The sequence below is a fragment of the Toxorhynchites rutilus genome, chromosome 3, assembly GCF_029784135.1.
Source record: "Toxorhynchites rutilus septentrionalis strain SRP chromosome 3, ASM2978413v1, whole genome shotgun sequence".
NCBI lineage: Eukaryota > Metazoa > Arthropoda > Insecta > Diptera > Culicidae > Toxorhynchites > Toxorhynchites rutilus.
This window is the reverse complement of record NC_073746.1, coordinates 197595784-197614030: the sequence shown is the minus strand read 5'-3', so window position 1 is coordinate 197614030 and position 18247 is coordinate 197595784. Positions and strand designations below refer to the sequence as shown.

The 18247-nt window shown below is 42.3% G+C and overlaps 3 protein-coding genes across 11 annotated transcripts in view; 1 reads left to right on the top strand and 2 right to left on the bottom strand.

Annotated features, from left to right (window-relative positions):
- Positions 1–8492, bottom strand: part of LOC129775543 (alpha-1,2-mannosyltransferase ALG9) — a 64877-nt gene extending 56385 nt beyond the window's left edge. For 2 of the 9 annotated variants that reach the window (XR_008742978.1, XM_055780390.1), the window contains exons 1-2: positions 7847–8478; positions 7602–7782 (exon numbers count right to left, since the gene is read on the bottom strand). Coding sequence is in view for 8 of the 9 variants with exons in the window: in XM_055780390.1 (XP_055636365.1) it covers positions 7602–7782; positions 7847–8327 (662 nt within the window). In the remaining variant the exon portion in view is untranslated. Of the gene's footprint in view, positions 1–7601; positions 7783–7846 lie in introns of all 9 variants that reach the window. The other 7 variants (XM_055780389.1, XM_055780395.1, XM_055780392.1 and 4 more) reach the window with 6 other exon arrangements.
- A 4045-nt stretch (positions 8493–12537) lies between these two features.
- On the bottom strand, positions 12538–14775 carry LOC129773805 (uncharacterized). Its single transcript, XM_055777458.1, has one exon. The coding sequence runs from the start codon at positions 14773–14775 to the stop codon at positions 12538–12540; it is 2238 nt and encodes a 745-aa protein (XP_055633433.1).
- Positions 14776–16434: 1659 nt separating this feature from the next.
- Positions 16435–18239, top strand: LOC129778725 (uncharacterized). The gene is made up of 2 exons (XM_055785802.1): positions 16435–17327; positions 17523–18239. The coding sequence occupies exon 1, from the start codon at positions 16558–16560 to the stop codon at positions 17278–17280; it is 723 nt and encodes a 240-aa protein (XP_055641777.1). The 5' UTR covers positions 16435–16557; the 3' UTR covers positions 17281–17327; positions 17523–18239.
- The last annotated feature ends 8 nt before the right edge of the window (positions 18240–18247 follow it).

The window sequence follows — 18247 nt, the reverse complement described above, 5'->3', positions numbered from 1 at the left end:
TCGACTCTTTTATTTTTCCGAAATTAATTCTACAAACTAATTCTTCTACCTTCGAATTTCTGGGGAGGCGCTTGGAGTTGCCCCGCTATATCTGCCGATAAATAATTACGCGCCGAGTAATCAAAAAAATGTCCCGTGTGTGTTGAACTGCCACGAACCGAGTGGAAACTTGAGATTTGTTTCACTCGCACAAAAATAACAAAATTGATGTACGGAAAAAAAATGTAGACTCGGTAACAACATAATGTAATTAGAGAAGTGTTCGATTTTCGACAAGGGTGATGCACTTTTGGATCTTGACGACAAAGCGCAAGTGTGCTTCAATGAAATATGAAAAAATGGAGCGAAGCATTCTCCAAGCGTCTCTACATACATATATGGAGGAATTAGGGTCGCTTCAACCCAAGAAACCAATCTTATTGCGTTTCTGAAAGAAACCGACTTCTTTGGTAAAATCTAAATCGAAACACTAAATACCTTGGAAATTGCTTATTAAGGTTCGCCACTTCATAGTCATGTATGCGTGTTTATGTGTGTATACACATGTATGTACGGGTCGGAAGGAAGGAATTCATACATGTATATACACGCATTCAATAATAATAAATAACAAATAATATAATATATACTTTCATACCCACATCTATCTTCTATCCATTACATTATACTTTAATCAACTTCCTATTCCTACAGCCACACTCACCAAGGAGGATAAATTCATTAAATAAACCTCTCCATTTTTTAGCTCTACCATGTACCATTAAATTCAAAACCACTATATTTTATTCAAACTGTATTTCATTTCATTTCACAAGTGTTCTCGTAATTGGGATGTTGCTGTCTCCAATGCTCTGTACGTGTGCCCGACACGGTATGCTTCCTATTTGGATGCAGCTGACCATTAATCAGCAACGCCCCCCTAGTATGTACCCCATATCTAGCGTGGTGCGTCTTCTCGACTCGAGGAATCCAGGATAGAATGGTCACTAACCGGCGCAATCATCAGCTCGTGTAGAGTTAACATGAGCGGTACAACCTTTGGCTCTTGTAGAATCATCAGTGGACTGCACAACCTTTGGCCAAGAATAAAGGGTGTGTCACATCAAATTGCATCACGGGAAAAACGCTGTAGAAATTCGCCCAGTAGACCGATCCTTTTGAAAATTTTAGACAGTAAAATAAAAACTATTAAACAACTTTTGGCATTTTCTTTTTATTCATACTTCGAGCCCAAGCCCGTATGCTCGCACCTTCTTCTTTACCCCGTCCATAAGGTTCTGTACAACGTCAGGTTGTAGTTTTTTTAACAGAAATCCATTTTCTCTTGAAGTCCGCCTCCGATTTGACAACTTTTGGGTTCTTCCGGAGGGCCTGCTTCATAATCGCCCAATATTTCTCTATTGGGCGAAGCTCCGGCGCGTTGGGCGGGTTCATTTCCTTTGGCACGAAGGTGACCCCGTTGGCTTCGTACCACTCCAACACATCCTTTGAATAGTGGCACGAAGCGAAATCCGGCCAGAAGATGGTCGGGCCCTCGTGCTGCTTCAATAGTGGTAGTAAGCGCTTCTGTAGGCACTCCTTAAGGTAAACCTGCCCGTTTACCGTGCCGGTCATCACGAAGGGGGCCCTCCGCTTTCCGCAAGAGCAGATCGCTTGCCACACCATGTACTTTTTGGCAAACTTGGATAGTTTCTGCTTGCGAATCTCCTCCGGAACGCTGAATTTGTCCTCTGCGGAGAAGAACAACAGGCCCGGCAGCTGACGAAAGTCCGCTTTGACGTAGGTTTCTTCGTCCATTACCAGGCAATGCGGTTTTGTCAGCATTTCGGTGTACAGCTTCCGGGCTCGCGTCTTCCCCACCATGTTTTACCTTTCGTCGCGGTTAGGACCCTTCTGAACCTTGTATGTACGCAGGCCCTCCCGCTGCTTGGTCCGCTGGACGAATGAACTTGACAAATTCGGCTTATTGGCGACATCCCAGACCGAACTTCTCGGATCACGTCTAAACTGCTTAACTACGCGCTTGTGATCTTTTTCACTGACGGAGCATCCATTTTTGCCGTTCTTCACCTTCCGGTCGATGGTTAGGTTCTCGAAGTATCGTTTTAGTACTCTGCTGACCGTGGATTGGACGATTCCCAGCATCTTACCGATGTCCCGATGTGACAACTCCGGATTCTCGAAATGAGTGTACAGGATTAATTCACGACGCTCTTTTTCGTTCGACGACATTTTTCCAAATTTACGAAAAATTGACAGTGAAGCATGGCCAACGTGATCTATACACTCTTATCTGATTATAAGCGGAAGCTGAAGATATAATTCCTAAAAATTAAATTTCTACAGCGTTTTTTCCGTGATGCAATTTGATGTGACACACCCTTTAGTTGTCTTATTCTTGTTAGGAAATAAGATGAGCGTTTATCAACTTTCATTGAGCGGATTGCTTCTAATGAGCTGATACTGTCTGAAAAAATAAAATAGTGGTCGATGGGCAATGTTTCAATGATCCCCAGTGCGTAGTATTTCGCACCCAGTTCAGCAACATACACGGAACAAGGATCTTTGAGTTTGAAAGAGGCACTGGAATTTTCATTGAAGATGCCAAAGCCAGTGGACCCGTTTATGAATGAACCGTCAGTAAAGAACATTTTATCAGATCTAACTATGCCCCCATATGCTGCCGAAAATATCGGCGGAATAGAATCTGAGCGTAGATGATCTGGGATTCCATGGATTTTTTTGTCGCATGGACAGATCAAAACTGATAGAGGAATTGCAAAAGTATGGGAAGCAAACTTGGTTGGAGATGCCTGGTGAAGGGTGCACGTCGTGGGTAAGGTACTCCTGGTATAAAGACATAAAACTTGACTGAGGAATCAGTTGGAGTAGATTTTCGAAGTTATCAATCACCAATGGATTCATGATCTTGCAACGGATGAGAAATCTGGAGGATAATTCTGTGAACCGAAGAGTAAGCGGGGGTACTCCTGCCAAAACTTCGAGACTCATCGTATGTGTCGAATGCAAACACCCCATTGCTATACGCAAGCAACGATATTGTATTCTCTCCAGCTTGAGAATATGAATCCTGGCAGCTGATCGGAAGCAAAAACTGCCATATTCTAACACTGATAATATCGTTGTTTTGTATAACTGAATGAGGTCTCCTGGATGGGCACCCCACCATGTTCCGGTTATTGTTTGGAGAAAATTGATTCTTTGCTGGCATTTCTGTTTCAAATACGCAATGTGTATTCCCCAGGTACATTTAGAGTCAAAATATACTCCAAGGTATTTGAAAAACATCGAGTGCTTGATCGTTTTGCCGGATAGGTGAAGCTGGAATTGGACGGGTTCATGCTTCCTAGAAAAAACGACCATTTCGGTTTTCTCCGTAGAGAATTTGATACCCAGCTTGAGAGCCCACGTGAACAGATTGTTCAGGGTATCTTGCAAGGATTTTTGCAGAACGGCGGGATTAGTACCCGTGATGGAAATAACTCCATCGTCTGCAAGTTGTCTCAGCGTGCAGTCTCTAGTTAGACAATTATCTATATCATTGACGTAAAAACTGTACAAGAGGGGGCTTAGGCAGGAGCCTTGTGGTAGGCCCATAAAACTGTATCGAGAAGATTTCAAGCTGCCATGATTGAAAAACATGTGCTTTTCTGACAGTAAATTGTACAGGAAACTATTTTTTTTTGGTTGAATCTAGTTAATTTCAGGTATTCAATCTCCATATTGTCGAATAAATACTATTGGAACAATCGGTATCGCAGAAAATGATTATCAACATCCTACCTAATCATCAAACAGTATGCAAAGAATTTAAGTGAACTGACGGCATTGGAATATATGCTTTGTGAGGACCACACAATTATTATCAGAGCGGATAAACGTCCGACTGGAAATCATGAACATCAATTTAATGTTCCCAAGATAAATTTATCCTTTGGAGGTCGATAACCTTCCTAAACATGATCAGATGGAATAACCGAACCAACACCTTATGATCGTGATGTTGTTTTTGCCATTGTTCTGATGTTTCATAACACGGTACTCTATTGATTATTCGCCGAAAATGGATAAAAAAATATCCTTGAGGTTAGCCTACGGTTTTAGTAGCAGTGCAATATGGTGAGCCAGTCTCAGGATAAGAAAACATTTTAAAATAAAGCTTTTTTTTTTTGAATGAATCAGTAGTAAAACAAAACGTCAAAAAATTTCTCAGTTTTGTGATAGCAGATAATCATTACCTATTTGAGTTGTATGAGTATTCCCCCACAAATTGTGGATAGTCTATCTGCATACAAATTATGTAGAGTTCCACAATCCTAAAATGTTATGAGTAAATATTTACGTGCTTACACAAAAAAACACATGTTGACATATTTGCGCTAATTTATGTTTTTGATTAATTCAAGGTGATTAAGGTCTTTTCTAGCCACAAGTTTACTCGGGCCCGAAAGGAGTGTTCTGTATTTGGGCTGGCGGAAAAATATATCTTGCAAGACCACGTGTTCGATATCGTAATAGCCTTGGCCATTAACGCATTTACATTAACTCATAAAATTAGTGATTTGAGAGGGATTACTATTTGTAGTCTCTTGTAGATGAATTTAAACACCACCTGAGAAATCCCTGTGTGGAACATTAAACATCAATGTCGTCCTATCTGCTGTAACAAATTTTTTCCTCACATAGTTTCATCGAAGTAAACGCGCTCGGAGAGGAAAATTGAACGCCCGGACGAGAGAGCGAGAACTTTTGACGTAGGACTACGTCTTTCATTTCTATACCGGGGTGTAAAATCAAAGTTTCGAAAACGAAAGCGTTACGCCGGAGACCGAGATTTTGAGTGTTAATAGCTCCTAAACAACTGAACGAAATGGTATGATAAACACTTCATTCGAAAGATAAAATGTCTACGCGTTCTATACTTGTTACTTTCTGATCCAAAAACTTGTTTCAATAGTCTTAAATTTGCTTTCAAAATAGGCTATTGAAATCACCAATCGGTATTAAGCGAGCGCCGCTCGGAAATCCACTCAGTTCTAATTGAACAGCGATTGGAGCATGTTGTCGCTGTTGTGGTGAAGCTCTTCATTTATCATGAAAGCGCGGATGAACGGTGTCACCAAGAGCCTGTTTGTGCACCTTAGGCCAGAAGGGAATCCATCAGGAGGAGAGTGATGCTACAAACGGTTCCCCGGGAAGATCTCGAAGCAGCCGCTACACACACACACACATACACGCACGGAATTCTTTCCGTTTGGATCGAGAAAGATCCGGAAAATAATCTGCCAGTTCCTCTAGGAATTTAAAAATACATTCATGTGAAAGAGTTTATTTGAATGTTTTCTATCCATGTAACACTGTGACCAAATATGTTTCAATCAAGTGCTATTAACAGATGGTTATCGAGTTAGCATTAACCAATGGTGGGCTTCCAGTATCGAGGAAAATGTGGAAATATCTAATCGTTACTGAAAATAATCTGCCAGTTCCTCTGGGAATTTAAAATTACATTCATATGAAAGTGTTTATTTTAATGTTTTCTATCCATGTAACACTGTGACCAAATACATTAGGTTTTGTGATTTTTCAATCAATCGTAATCAACAGGATAGCTTCTGAAGATTATTCTTCCCCATCAGTAGGATATTTCCGTATCCAATATTGGATGCATAAAACCTTGTGCCTCCAACGTAACGCTCTCGTTTTCGAAGTTCTCCAAATATTAATTCATTCAGAATGAATTCAGATTCAACTTCATGCAAATGATCTCTAAATCAACGATAGTCCTACGTCACCCTTGCGGTTATACCATAGATATAACCCACTTCCTGTTTTTTTTGTCTTTTTTTTCACTTAAATTCTTTTTATTTCTTAATTTGGTTTACATTATAATATAATACTACATTTCAAGTGATCAACCTAGGGTTCTACATCTTTAAATTGCAATGTCATGTTCTGTAAAGATTTTCATCATACACATTATCCGTTTGTTTCATATTCCTATTGTAAAATTATGCCTAAACTTTTCTAGTTTTTTACCTTTTTTTAATACTTAAATCTAACTTATAAGATACCATCCCCAAATTATTTACATTGTCCCAACTTAAACTACTTATCTAACTGGAAATAAATATATCTACCCTAATCCCAAAGCCGTTACCTTGAAAGGTAATGACTAGAAAGTCAGGTAGCATAATCATACAGATTTTGTATTATTCCGTGTATTGAGAGAGCGCAACTCTGTTCAAATTTCATACAATTACTATTGATAATTTCATCCAAGGTTTTAATCCCGGCCAGCTGATGTATCTCCGAATTTCGCGTGCTGGGTGGAGAGTTTAGAATCATACGAAGAATTTTGTTTTGTATGCGTTGAAGTTTTAATTTGTGTGTTGGAGCACAGCACTCCCAAACGGGCATCGCATATGCGATAACTGGAAATATTATTTGTTTGTATACTGCAAGTTTATTCGTTAGAGATAATCGAGAGTATCTATTGATCAGGGGATACAATGACCTGATTAAAATGTTGCATCTTGTGTCTGTTTTGTCAATGTGTGCTCTGAGGGTAAGCTTTCGATCGAAAGTTAGACCCAGATACACTACTTCTGAAGACCATTCAATGCTATTGCCATTAAGACTGACTGTCATATTTTGAGGAGGAACAAGCTTTGGAGTGTTCTTGTGGGGAAACAATATGTCTTGTGTCTTTGCTTGTTTCGTCTGATTATATTGTATACTCTACGAAGCTGGTGAATTGTAGAGTGACCTTTTCGGAATCCAAACTGCTCATCCAAAAATATATTGTGCTCATCTGCAAAAGCAAGAATGCACGTTAATATAATTTTTTCGAATACTTTCGAAAATGCTGGGAGAAGGCTAATTGGTGGATAGCTCTTTGAAGAAGAAGGATCTTTTCCGGGTTTTAGTATTGGGATCACTTTTGCCAACTTCCAACTCGAGGGGAAGTAGCCAAGTGATAGACATCTGTTGAAGATAGAAGTCATAATTTCATATAAGTTGTTACTAAGATGTTTCAACTCAATGTTAATATACTGTCGTAGCCGGGGGCCTTCATATTCTTCAACGAGCGTATAACCGAGATAACTTCTGCAGTCGAGATGATTTCATTCCCTTGAGGTACAGAATGGATATTGTCAATAGCCCTTCCAGTATCATTCGCCGAAGCTTCAAATGGACTTGTAATGTTCTGGCCAAGATTGTGTGAACTAGCGAAATGGTTGCCAATTGCATTTTCGGCAGGTGAGAGAGCGAGAATCGTAAAGCGTACGTCATAGAGGTATTCATTCCCATGGAGCAAATTCTTGTTAGGAGTTGTAAACAGAACGAGGAAGGAGAGTAACTCAATTATTCGGACTAGTTTCAGTCTAGCAATGTTTTGGTCAACTCAGAGTTACCAAGAGAAAATCATTTGGTTATGATGGGAGAGGATTAATAGTTAGTCGCAGTTTGCACAGATTACGATCTGTGCAGTTTGCGATTAATCGTAAATCTCATCATGCTCCCTTGTTTTCCATCCTTGGTTATATCGGTAGAAACCCTTTACTTTTTTTACTTACTTGAAAAGAATTGTTTCCATTACGGAGCATATTACTGCTAACATACAGCGTGTAGCATAAAAAGCAATAATTGCATCAACATCGAGAATTGTTTTCAGTAAGAACGATGGAACCGCATGTAATAATAAATAGAAATATGACCGCAACCCATACTCTGGACTATACTCCCATGTTTGAAGTCCTGCAATAGTTTACGATAAATATTAGAATGTACTTTGCCAATGTTTATTTATTTAATCAATTACCTTTCCCTTGGGTCAAATAATGTAGCGGCTCCCAATAATTATAAGTTTCATCACAATCAGTTATGTGTAGAAAAAATGCAGAAAGTAATCTTATTATAAGAAAACAACAAAACACTTTCATTGTAACTATTTTTTCTGCAACCAAATTGTATTCAAAATACAATAAAATCACCGGCTCATGAATAGTGATCCCCGATAATCGTTCGATTAATCGATTAATCGAATACTTCCTACAGAAATCGATTATTAATCGAACGAATACTGCACAACCAATAATCGAAGCGAACGAATAATTTACGTCGATTAATCGATCCAAACGCTGAGAGAAAAAAACGTACGGCCGTTGCAGTTTTAAGTGCGATTCACATACAACATACACGTCACGTTCACGTCCCGTCACGTCACGATACGTCAATGATTCTACCATGCAATTCTCATGAAAACATTCACATACACCAGCAACGTAACGACCCGTCAGCATACGTTCAACGAAAACGACCGGCAGGGTTTATACAAAAGAATAATGACGGAGACGGACGGCTCGTTTGGTTTTTGTCTGGGCTTTGTGTCTCGGCTTTTGTTTTGATTTGATTGTAAAGTAATTTACATCTACATCGACATTAAGCTAATTGAACAGATCTGTGATGCAACACGTTTAATTAGACATTTTTACCTCTAGTTGGACATTTTTGTAAACATTGAGGGCCCCACATTGAAAGTCGCCACCAGTCGCAAAGGTCCTATTACTGGTCAAAACCGACTCCAATGCGACACTGAGTGGCGCCTCAGCATATCGCTTTACAAGTAACTTACTGTACTTTTTATGCCAACATATCTCTTAAGGCCCATTTATACGTTGCTAGTAGCTGACTTGTCAATGAGCAGCTACTGACCCGGTGAACTCGCTTGACAATTGGTTTATTCGCCTTGTCCGTTCACACAGTGTGAGCTGTTGGCGAGAAACTAGATATGACGGCACGGGTTTACCAGGGATGCCAGGCGATTTTTCAAAAGTCCATCAAATAGTCAGAAACAGCAATCAGGTCCGAATTTGTCAGATGATTGATCCGAAATCTATTTCTCTATTGGCAGTTTTCTTCTTAGGTTTTCAGTTGAATGTATCATTACACAATTTTATAGCGAAACAGAAGCTGATCGTGATTAAAAATACATACTTTGTGCTGAATTTCTTTGAACTGAAGGTACTATCCGAAAAAACAGAAAGAAAAAAGGGATTCGGGCCAGGAATTGGATGCAAAGAAAAGGAACAACAAATACAATATTGAAGGAACTCTGCGATGAGGATCCCCGAGATTACAAAGCAGTGTTGAGAATAACACCTGAACAGGTGGAAAAACTATTGGGTTTAATTGCTCCACAAATACAACGCCAAGATACACTCATGAGGGATGCTGTACCTGCAAGAGTGAAATTAGAAATGACATTGATGTGCCTTTTTTCTGGAATATCGTTCAGATTGTTATTGATATTTTTTTAGAATCTCGAAAGCATCCATAGCTAAGATAATTCCGGAGGTATGTGATGCTATAAATGGCAGTCTGAAAGATTTTTTTAAATTTTATTTATTTCGCCTTGCCAGCAGCTTCGTATACCAATTTGTGAAATGAAAATGATAGTAGATTTGCAGTTGGAATAAATATTCATCAAAAATTAAAATAATGAATGAAAATGTACTTTTTTAAATCGAGTAAGTATTCTGTTTCTTAGAACAATACTTTTTTTTGCAAGTTATGAGTGAATTTTGAATGAAAATTGTGCCTGATAATGATTCTATATTAGAGATTCTCAAGAAAACTATCTCAAAAAGAAAGCGTGCCCCGCCAGCGTGCAAAACGAAATAACAACGATTTCATTTAGAAACTATGAGGGTTTTATTTGTTTTTCCAATAATTCTCAAGTCTTTAAATATCTTCGCATATTTTAAAATATCTTAAAAATAGAGACATTTCTTTATATTTGGCATCCATGATTCGAACGCTAAATTCTGTTTTTGACGTTTTGAGGGATGCGAGTGCAAGTAAATTCAAAAAACTTTGAAGTAGCTCGCACGCCGGATTACACATGACACTAACTGGCATGATGTGTTCACACGGTGTGAGTAGCTCCACTGCAGTAACTGACTAGACCGACTCGTATGCTTACTCGCACCGTCTGAACCCGGCTTTAGTTCCAAATTTCGGAGTGAAAATCATTCGCGACTAGTTGAAAGAATTATTCTATTTATTATTATTATTGCATAAGGGTCGGACTACGGGGTATAAGCATTTAAATAATTGAATTGAATTTTGAAAAATTCAATGAGAATCATTCATTGAATTTTTTAAAATTTAGAACTGATTCTAGGCATGCTGATTTGAAAGAGGGCATTGCAATTTAAAATTGTTGTAGGTGGCGACACCATGAATAAAATTAAATAAATCATTCGTTTAGCATTTGACGTGACGGTGCTGGTGGAAGCATTGACTGCATGTGTGAATTGGTGGAGACGTTGACGGAACGTAGACGTTCTTCTCCGTAACGTGCTATGTGAATCGCACATTATCCTGAAAATCAATCATTATCTTTAACGCTCCCTTAAGTTCATAAACGAAGCTCAATGCCGTCAACGCGAATTGAGCATTCTTTACGACTTTAGGGGAGCGTAAAGGATAATAATTGATTTTCAGGTGGAATTAACATATTTTTGATTCCATATGGCTTTCTAGCAAATGAGAAATATTAGTCTGACGGATTATTTCTCTCAGTATTGCGATTAATCGATTAATCGATTATTTGGGTCGATTAATCGTATCGAATAACGAACTGCTGAAAACTATTCGATTAGCTGATGAACGATTAATTTCAAAAATCGGGGATCACTACTCATGAATACTGCCATGTTGTCAAAATAAATATTTTACACCTAATCAAGGTGCAATTCAAAATAGGTGAAGTGACATGAAAAATCATCCTTATGCTTACACTGGAGAAATAGTTTAGTAAAAGCAGCTACCAAATCTTTAGTAGCCAAAACATTGGTAAAATATACAAATGTTTTGTAAATATTACCAAAATTTCGTAAAAGCGATGTCAGACGCAATGAACGTTCCTACCAGAGATTCGTAGATTTTACTTCATACCATTAGTAACTTTGTTTTTTTGTCATACCTAATGGGCACCTTACACGATCAAACTGACTGACAATAAGTGTCTTCAATATCGTGACAGCTAGGCTTTCGACATCCGATCTAACCTCAATCAATATTTTGCCCCTTACACGGTCAATATCGCCCTCAACCCGAGACAACGAAAATATCCGCGATGGCTAGTGGCGACATTCGTGTTTGGGATCCAAACTATTCTCCATCAGATTAGAAGGCTAAAAGGCAATTTTCAATTGGTAAAATTTGAATGTAAATATCTACTTGGTATTATTTAATTAGTTGAAGCGCGTAGTCCTAACTCTAACTTAACCTATTTTCTATGAATTTTCAGATATTCCTACTAAAATTTATTATTATTATATAACGTCAGTTTCAGATACAATTTTTGTAAGGGATTTTCTCACCACTTGCAAAAAAAAGTGATTTGCATTCACATAGAATACTAATTTGATTTGGAAAAGTTAATTTTCATTCATAATTTACACTTTAAAACTCGTTTTTCCTTCTCAAAACCACATCATAATACTCGCTTCACAAATACAGACTGATCCTTTCAGTTTCAGGGATGCCAAATTATTTTAGATTGCGAAAATATATGCAAATTATATTATCTGCAAGCAAATGTTTTTATTCGATAAATAAGACTATGACAGTAGAACCCCGATTATCTGTATCTGTATCTATTTCTGTATTGATAAAACATAGTTTCTATATTTAAACATCATCCCGACTATTCGTGGATAATCGGGATTCTACTGTAACTTGAATTAACACGTGATTTTTTTTCACCTGTGATTTTCCCAGATCTTCTCATTCTCCAAATTTTATAGCGGAGTGTGAAGAAACACACAACTTAGACCCCGCTCGCTAGCGCAAAGAATGACCGAGTTCAATGATAAAAAAGTCCTAAGACGTTGTTAATTTTCATTCACTCTCTCACCATCACATTGTCAGTTTACTTTGAGGTTTTGATTTGTATCGCGAAAAGTACTGTATTTTGCTATTTTAGGTACAGTAATTTACATTTAATGCGACATTTTTCTAATTGGACAGACCTGTATGCGACACGTTTAGTTATACCATGGACAGACATACAACTGTACTAGCGCTGTACGTGTACAGCGTTGTACAGGTACCACGATAGCATGACACACATACTTTAGTTGTACATTGTACCGCATGTCAGACTTTTTTTTTTTCTTTATTTTTGAGACTTTTAGCCTCCTGGGCTGGTTCGTCTCAGTAAAAACGGCCGAAACCATGCCGCAAAGTGCGCTTACTATCCATTTTACATGCACATACGGACAAGCAATTAACAATAAAACAATAAAACAAAAACAGATTTCGTCACAAGAATTTCTACGCATTTGAGCTTTTTTTCCCCCTGGTTTGACGAGGATGTCCGCTTGCCATGGCCCCAGGCCACAGATGGGGAATCCGCGCCACTCGAAGATGCCGACTGTTCTTGTTCCCCTTATCGCGAAGGGGAAGGAACAAGGATCTTCGATTTAATCACAAGTTTTTTGGTCAAATTTTAAAGTACAGATCGGCATCTTTCAAAAAACAGAGCAGTGCAGTAGTTTGTGAAGGGTCGTCGCCAAGCACATCTCGAATGCTCCCGCTGATCCCGTGTGAGTTCCGGAGGTTCTCATAGTTTGGGCAAATACAGAGGATGTGTTCGACTGAATTGCGAACCTCGCACAAGTCACAAAGGGGATGAAAGGGTCCTCTGTTGAAGTTGTGTGACATGTTGCAGTGGCCGGTTCTTAACCTGGATAAGATTCGTTGCTCTCTCATCGTTTTGACGTCTTCGAATCTGGTGATGGATCCTTTGATTCTCCGGAGGAACAACGTCGCTTCAACGGACCATTTTTCCGCCCAAAAAGTTTTGAATGTGTTGGCGATCCATAGTCTGATGTCGTCTAGCGGTACTTTGCGCGTCAAAAGTTGTCCAAGGTGACCGATTCCAGCAAAACGGTCGGCCGCTTCATTGCCGGCTATGCCACTATGTCCGGAGACCCACATGAGGACTGTATCCGGCAGCAGATACCTCCTGATAGCTTGTATCCATGGGTGCCTAGTTATAGCCGCGCCAACGCCATCGATGACGCTAGCCGAGTCGGTAACTATCAGGATCGATTTGCTTGACGGTATAGTGGCAGCTTCAAATATTCCGGCAGCTTCGGCCGAGAAAACCTGGCAAATGTCGACGAGCTTCTTGCTGGAAACAAGAGAGTTATTATGACCGCTTACCCCGAAACCAACTCCTTGCATCCCTTTGGAACCGTCCGTGTAGCGAATTTCATAATTGTGATATTTTCTTGAGACAAGTTCGACAAAGGTTTGCTCCAGACCCACAGAGCTTGCCCCAGCTCGAAAGTTGTTCCTGATTGTATCATCCACTTGGACCACCGGCAACCTCCAGTCGTTAGTCCCAAACCAAAGTTGTTTAGCTATCGATGGGAGGTTTGAGTGTGTCACCTGCTGCAAGATTTCGTTCGTTAAAACAGTCAGGTGTGTCTCCTTACCTCCGCTGGTTTTAGCGAGAAAGCTCGCAGTTCTGGAAACTATCGCCGCGTCCACAAAAATGTCAAACGGAGGTTCTCCTATTTCGGCGCATACCGAGGCTGCTGGTGTTGATGGTAGCAGACCAGAGATAATCCGTAGTGCATTGTTGTAAATCGGTGATAGAGTTTTTAGGAGTTTATCTCTGGCCAAGCATGTCACTTCGAGACCGTAGGTGAGGCGGCTATTGATGATGGCTTTGGCCACCCGTAAACGGATCGTTCGGTTGTTACTCCGGTGAGGTTTGGAGATGGTTTTTAAGAGGTTTAACCGGGTGGCACAGCTTTTCTTCAGCTCGTCGAAATGGTGCTGGAAGTTCAGGTTGCAATCGACCACCACTCCCAGGATTCTCAACGTTCTACGGCGGGGAATGCGGTCGTTGTAGATTTTGACTCCCGAATTGCAACCTTGGTGTTTGTGACTGCATACCACCATGTGACCACTCTTTTGCGCCGAAAGTCGAAAACCTCGTTCGACAGCCCATTTACCGATAGCATTGGTAGCTGCCTGGATCTTGATGCGTGGTGCCCTGTGCGTGTTCCCCACCACTACCAAAAGGATGTCGTCCGCATACGTGAATACGCATACTCCCTTCGGTATAACCCGGAACAGGCTGTTCATCGCTATCAGGAAGAGGGTGACGGCTAAGACGGAACCTTGAGGTACACCAGTTTCTTCATGAAAACGCCTGGAGCTGGTGTTCCCGACTTTTACCTCAAAGGTCCGGTTTGTCGCGAAGTTTTGAACAAAGTGCAGCAGGTTGCCGTCTACCCCCCAGTCAGCCAGTGTTTTAAGAACTAATGGAATCCAGGTTCGGTTGTACGCCTTCTCTAGATCCAGGGCTACCATCTCCAGATGCTGTCGATTTTTTCTGGCCTCAGCTACCACCTCTCCAAGGGATGCGAAATACGTGTTTGTGCCCATCCCCGGTCGAAAGGCAAACTGTCGGCAGTCCAACTTCTTGTTTTCGGTCAGGTAGGTGACGAGCCGTCGATTCGCCATCCTCTCTAGGGTCTTGGACGTACAGGAGGTCAAGGATATTGGTCGGTATCCTTTCACGGAGCAGCTGTTCAGGCCGACTTTGGGGATGGGGATCACAATACTATGTCTCCATTCCGCTGGGAAGTCGTGCTTCAACCAGAGATCATTAAAAATGTCGAGGAGAGTGGTTTGACCTAACGGAGACAGCTGCTTGATCATCTTATAACCCTGCGCTCCCCTTTGGTGGAGCGCAGAGCGACGATGAGTTCTTCGACGGAGAAGGGTTTGTTGAACGGTTTTCCAACCCGATCATTCGGAACCACGAATCGATCGACTGAGTTCGTGTCCGCTTTTTGTTGTCGGATGAACTCGGAATCGTATCCCGAAATCGAGGACAGTTCAGCAAAATATTCCCCTAGCATGTTCGCGGTGTCGACTGGATCGCTGTAGGTCGTGCCATTCGCTTGCAGGATAGGGGTTTGGAATCTTCTTTTCCCATTCAGCGCGTTAACACGTCTCCATAGGTCCGCAGAGGACTGACTTTCGTTGATGGATTCCAGGAAGCCGGTCCAGCTGTCTAGTTTGGCCCGTCTCACTATTCGCCTCACCCTTATGTGCTGCGCTCGGTATCTGTTCATTGCCGTTTCTTTCTCCGGACCATCGTGCCGGATTCGTTTTGTCGCACGCAGGAACTTCCTCCGTTTCTTGATTTCTTTTTTGATGTCCTCAGACCACCAGTGCAGCGCTCTCTTTCCAGGGTTGGGCTTTGTTTTAGGGATGGCGGATTTTGCTACCTCGATGATGATTTCGTTGAGCTTCTGCATGGAGGTCGGGTTGTCTCGGGCGATCAGGTGGCTGGAGGAAGTCCTGTAGAAATCCCAGTCAGCTTTGTCGAAAATCCACTTTGATCTTCGGGTGGATTGAGGCGACGGTGCGTTGAGGATAATTGATATCGGATAATGGTCACTTCCGTGTAGGTCGTCTGCTTTATTCCACCTCAGTTTACCTACCAAATCAATACTGGCTGCGGAAATGTCGATGGCTGAACTGCTACGACTTCGACAGAAGGTGTCGGTACCGTCATTCAGGACCGAGAGCTCCAACGATTCGAAAAAATCAGCGATGATGTTCCCCCTTACGTCCGTTGCTTGCATCCCCCAGTTGTGGTGGTGAGCGTTGAAGTCCCCCAGAACGATTTTAAGATCCTCCAAGCTCTCAAGCACCTCTAGCAGTTTGTGTCTCAAATCCGGGATCTTGCCACATGGTAGGTAAACGGAGACAATAACTACCGGAATTGGAGATTCTATTCTGACCGCAATTATCGGTAGGTCGGTGTTGATCTGCTTGCGCTTATGGGGGATGCTCTTCTTGACGCCCAAAGCCACGGAATGTTGTAATACGGAGCCCAGCTTTGTGTACCATTGGTATTTACCGCCGAGGATCTTCTGGACGTTCGTTGGAGACACTCTGTTTATTTCTTGAAGAGCGATGACTAAAGGACACAGTTCCCGGTCTAGGATCTCCAGCTCTCCAAGGTTGTTATACAGACCATTGACATTCCACTGCAGGGCCTGGTTTGTTGATCTGGTGACTGTTGGACCTCGCTGGCGGTTGATGACGTGGTGATTACTCGGTGAAATCAAACTGTTGTCAGATACCAGACTCGATGGAGCACCCTGGGTGTTCGGAAATACCCTGGAACTCAACGGAGGTGAAGATGACGTTGTTGACAGGGAACCGGAGGACCCGGCTATAGCTGGTAGAAAGTCTCCAAGTCTATGTCTCCATGTGTCGTAGATAGCAGCATTGGATTGGGCTTCGACGGGCATGGACGGAACACCCGCGCTCTGAGTTGCCAAACGAGAGAGGTAAGGACGGATATCTCCCAGTGACCGACCCCCCGACCTGACGGTGGAAAAAAAATCAGCGGCTTGGCCCTTGGCGGAGGTTGTTGTGGATGGTAATGCCGAACGAGACAGAGGGAGGCAGCGGCCGGGTGGAATGGTTCCGACCGAAAGCCGCCCGCATGACCCGACGGAAGGAAAAAATAGTTCGGCTTTTTTAGGGCAATCGACTATGGTGGTTGGTTCTTCGGCGACAGCAATGACAGCAGGCCCTGTCTCAACGATGCAGTTGCACGACGTAGAAATCCCGTCCGTCGGGGAACAAGCGTTTCCGCCCTTGTGCGTCCCGAGATCATATACGACTCCCACGTGGTCCTTCAGGGAACGGGCGTTGTCGCCCTTGTGCGTCCTGAGATTTTGTGTTCCCGCGTGGTCCATCGGGGAACGAGCGTTTCCGCCCTTGTGCGTCCCGAGATATCTTTCTACTCCCGCGTGGTCCATCGGGGAACGAGCATTTCTGCCCTTGTGCGTCCCGATTTCTCGTACAACGGAAGCCACTTTTCCCCGGCGCCGGGGGTTATCCGTCAGTACCGGTGGGGTTGTAACGTCCGCACTAACGGTGCCCCGGCTGCAGAGGGCTGTCGCGGAGTTCCGATTTTCTACATCGTTTATCTGGTTCTTCGTCCTTGAGCTGCAGAGGTGGTCCAGTAGTTCCGGTGGGGGTGTAACGTCCGCACTACTGGGGCCCTGTATACCCAAGGCGCTGCTACTCGTATCATCCTCAGGTCGCGGCATGGGATGCCGGAGGTTGTCCGACGATTCCGGTTGGGCTGTAGCGGCCGCATCGGCGGGGCCCCGACTATCCCTTCCGGAGAGCTGACTAGTAGTTTGGTGTGGAGCGACATGTGTGGATGTGTGTTGGTTCAGGTGAGGCATTTTTATTTTTTTTATTTTTTATAAATTCGTTTATTTTTACAGGCTCAGTTGCATAAGTTTAAAGGAGCCGAAATCTTAAATATATTTTTAACACTATATATATGAACAATTTTCTTAAATCTATGGTTAGTAATGTGGGAAACCGATTACTCGCGGTGAACTCGAGATTAGAAGGGTGACATATAGGTGAGGCATTGTGGGATACATTTTTAATTATTCGCTTCTGTCGGATGCCAGGGGGTAGCTGGTCGCTGGTTCGACCGACTGGTGTCTGGCGGCGACGTGGGCTGCTGGTCTGTGGCCAACTGTCTTTTGCGGATGTCCTTTGGCGGTTGAGTGAGCTGGGAGTCCGGTTTTCGTTTTTTCGAAGGCGTGGCGGGTGCGACTACGTTATTTTTTGGTTGAGAAGAACGGTATACTGGCGTGGGCGGCGAGGTGATGTCCTTAAATGTTGCCGTTTGATCGTCGGAATCGGTGTCTGAATCGAATCGATAATAGATGAAATCGTTGTGGGCAGCTGCATTTTCTGCTTCTTCCGAGACCGTTTCATTTGTTGAATGTGTTTTGGTCGGTGGAGAGGGGATCGGTGTGTTCATCGAAGACGGAGGAGTTGTTTGGACGGGCCGTGTTGCTCCGGATGCATTAGTGGTACTGGTGCGGGTCAACAATGATCTAGCTACGATAATCTCTTCTTGTTGAGATGCATTTGCTCCCTCTCTCAGGATCAATCGCTGTTCCATGGCCGCTAAAATGTTGGCCATCTGATCTACTCTTTCAACCAACGACTTAATGGTCGCTGCATTTTGGGCAGCCTCGGTGCGCTGCGATTCAATTGAAGCGGCCATGTTCGCGATGATGAGGTCCTTCTCCGCTATTATTTTTACTAGATCATTGTATTTTTTGTCCGGGGC